General features: G+C 63.6%; 1 protein-coding gene across 1 annotated transcript in view; it reads right to left on the reverse strand.

Moving 5' to 3' along the window:
• Positions 1-371, reverse strand: part of DYNLRB2 (dynein light chain roadblock-type 2) — a 9,513-nt gene extending 9,142 nt beyond the window's left edge. Inside the window, exon 1 of the mRNA XM_007452549.1 lies at positions 257-371. Coding sequence (XP_007452611.1) covers positions 257-259 — 3 coding nt within the window. The 5' untranslated portion in view covers positions 260-371. The remainder of the gene's footprint in view (positions 1-256) is intronic.
• Positions 372-929: the final 558 nt, after the last annotated feature.

Raw genomic sequence — 929 nt, forward strand, 5'->3', positions numbered from 1 at the left:
CCCCCCCCCCCCCCAGATATCTATGCCCCAAGATAGCTTCCCCCATCTAGACATCTTCTTCCCTCCCTCCACGGTCGCCCTCTGGTCCCTCCAGGGTCTCCGTGTCACTCCTCCAAGAAGCTTCTGGAGCCCCCAGCCTTCGTCCCGGCCCCGGGCCCGGCCGGGCCTGGGTCGGCCCCGGGAGCGGGACAGCGAAGGTCCCCTGCCGGTCGCCGCCCTTGGAGCGGCGGGTCGCGGACAGAGCCCCCGGATTTACCATCGCGCGGGCGGCGAGACTCCGAGCTCAGTCCGGCGCCACAGCTGCCCGGGATGTCAGCAACGCTGCCAGCCGTTGCTACGAGACAGAGGAGGAAGTGACCTCACGGAAGCGTGGGTGCCCGCGCCTGCGTGCGCGCGGTTCGGGCCCCACCGGGCAGGCTCTTCCGCCCCGAAGTGGCTTGACGCCTCCCGGCCGCCGTACGCGGAGGCTGGGGACCGTGGCTCCGAGCGCTCACCTGGGGCGCGCCCGGCCCGCGGGCCGCTGGGCGTGAGGAGAGCTGAGGGGATTAGGCCAGGCTCCGTGTCACTCGTTCGTCCTTTCACTCATTCATTCCTTGAGGTACGCGTTCGTGTAACCGCCACTTCCCCGTTCAAGAACGATATATTGACCACCTACCACGTCCCGTCTCCTGGGCCTGTGGTACATTCTAGCGGGGGAGGCAGACGAAATGCGACAAACGAAGCAATACTGTCCAAGTGTGATACGTGCTGTGGAGCAGATAAACCGGGTTGGGTCCGTGTTACTCCGGGGTGATATTGGGTATAGCCTCAGCTGCCCAGTGACCCTCGGAGTATTTCCTGTGGCGCTGCCTTGTGCAGGGCACAAGGGGCGGTTGTTTTTTTTAATTAAAAAAGAACTATACCGCAGTATGGAATAGTACAATCATGTA

Source organism: Lipotes vexillifer, unplaced genomic scaffold (assembly GCF_000442215.2).
Source record: "Lipotes vexillifer unplaced genomic scaffold, Lipotes_vexillifer_v1.1 scaffold443, whole genome shotgun sequence".
NCBI classification, from domain to species: domain Eukaryota; kingdom Metazoa; phylum Chordata; class Mammalia; order Artiodactyla; family Lipotidae; genus Lipotes; species Lipotes vexillifer.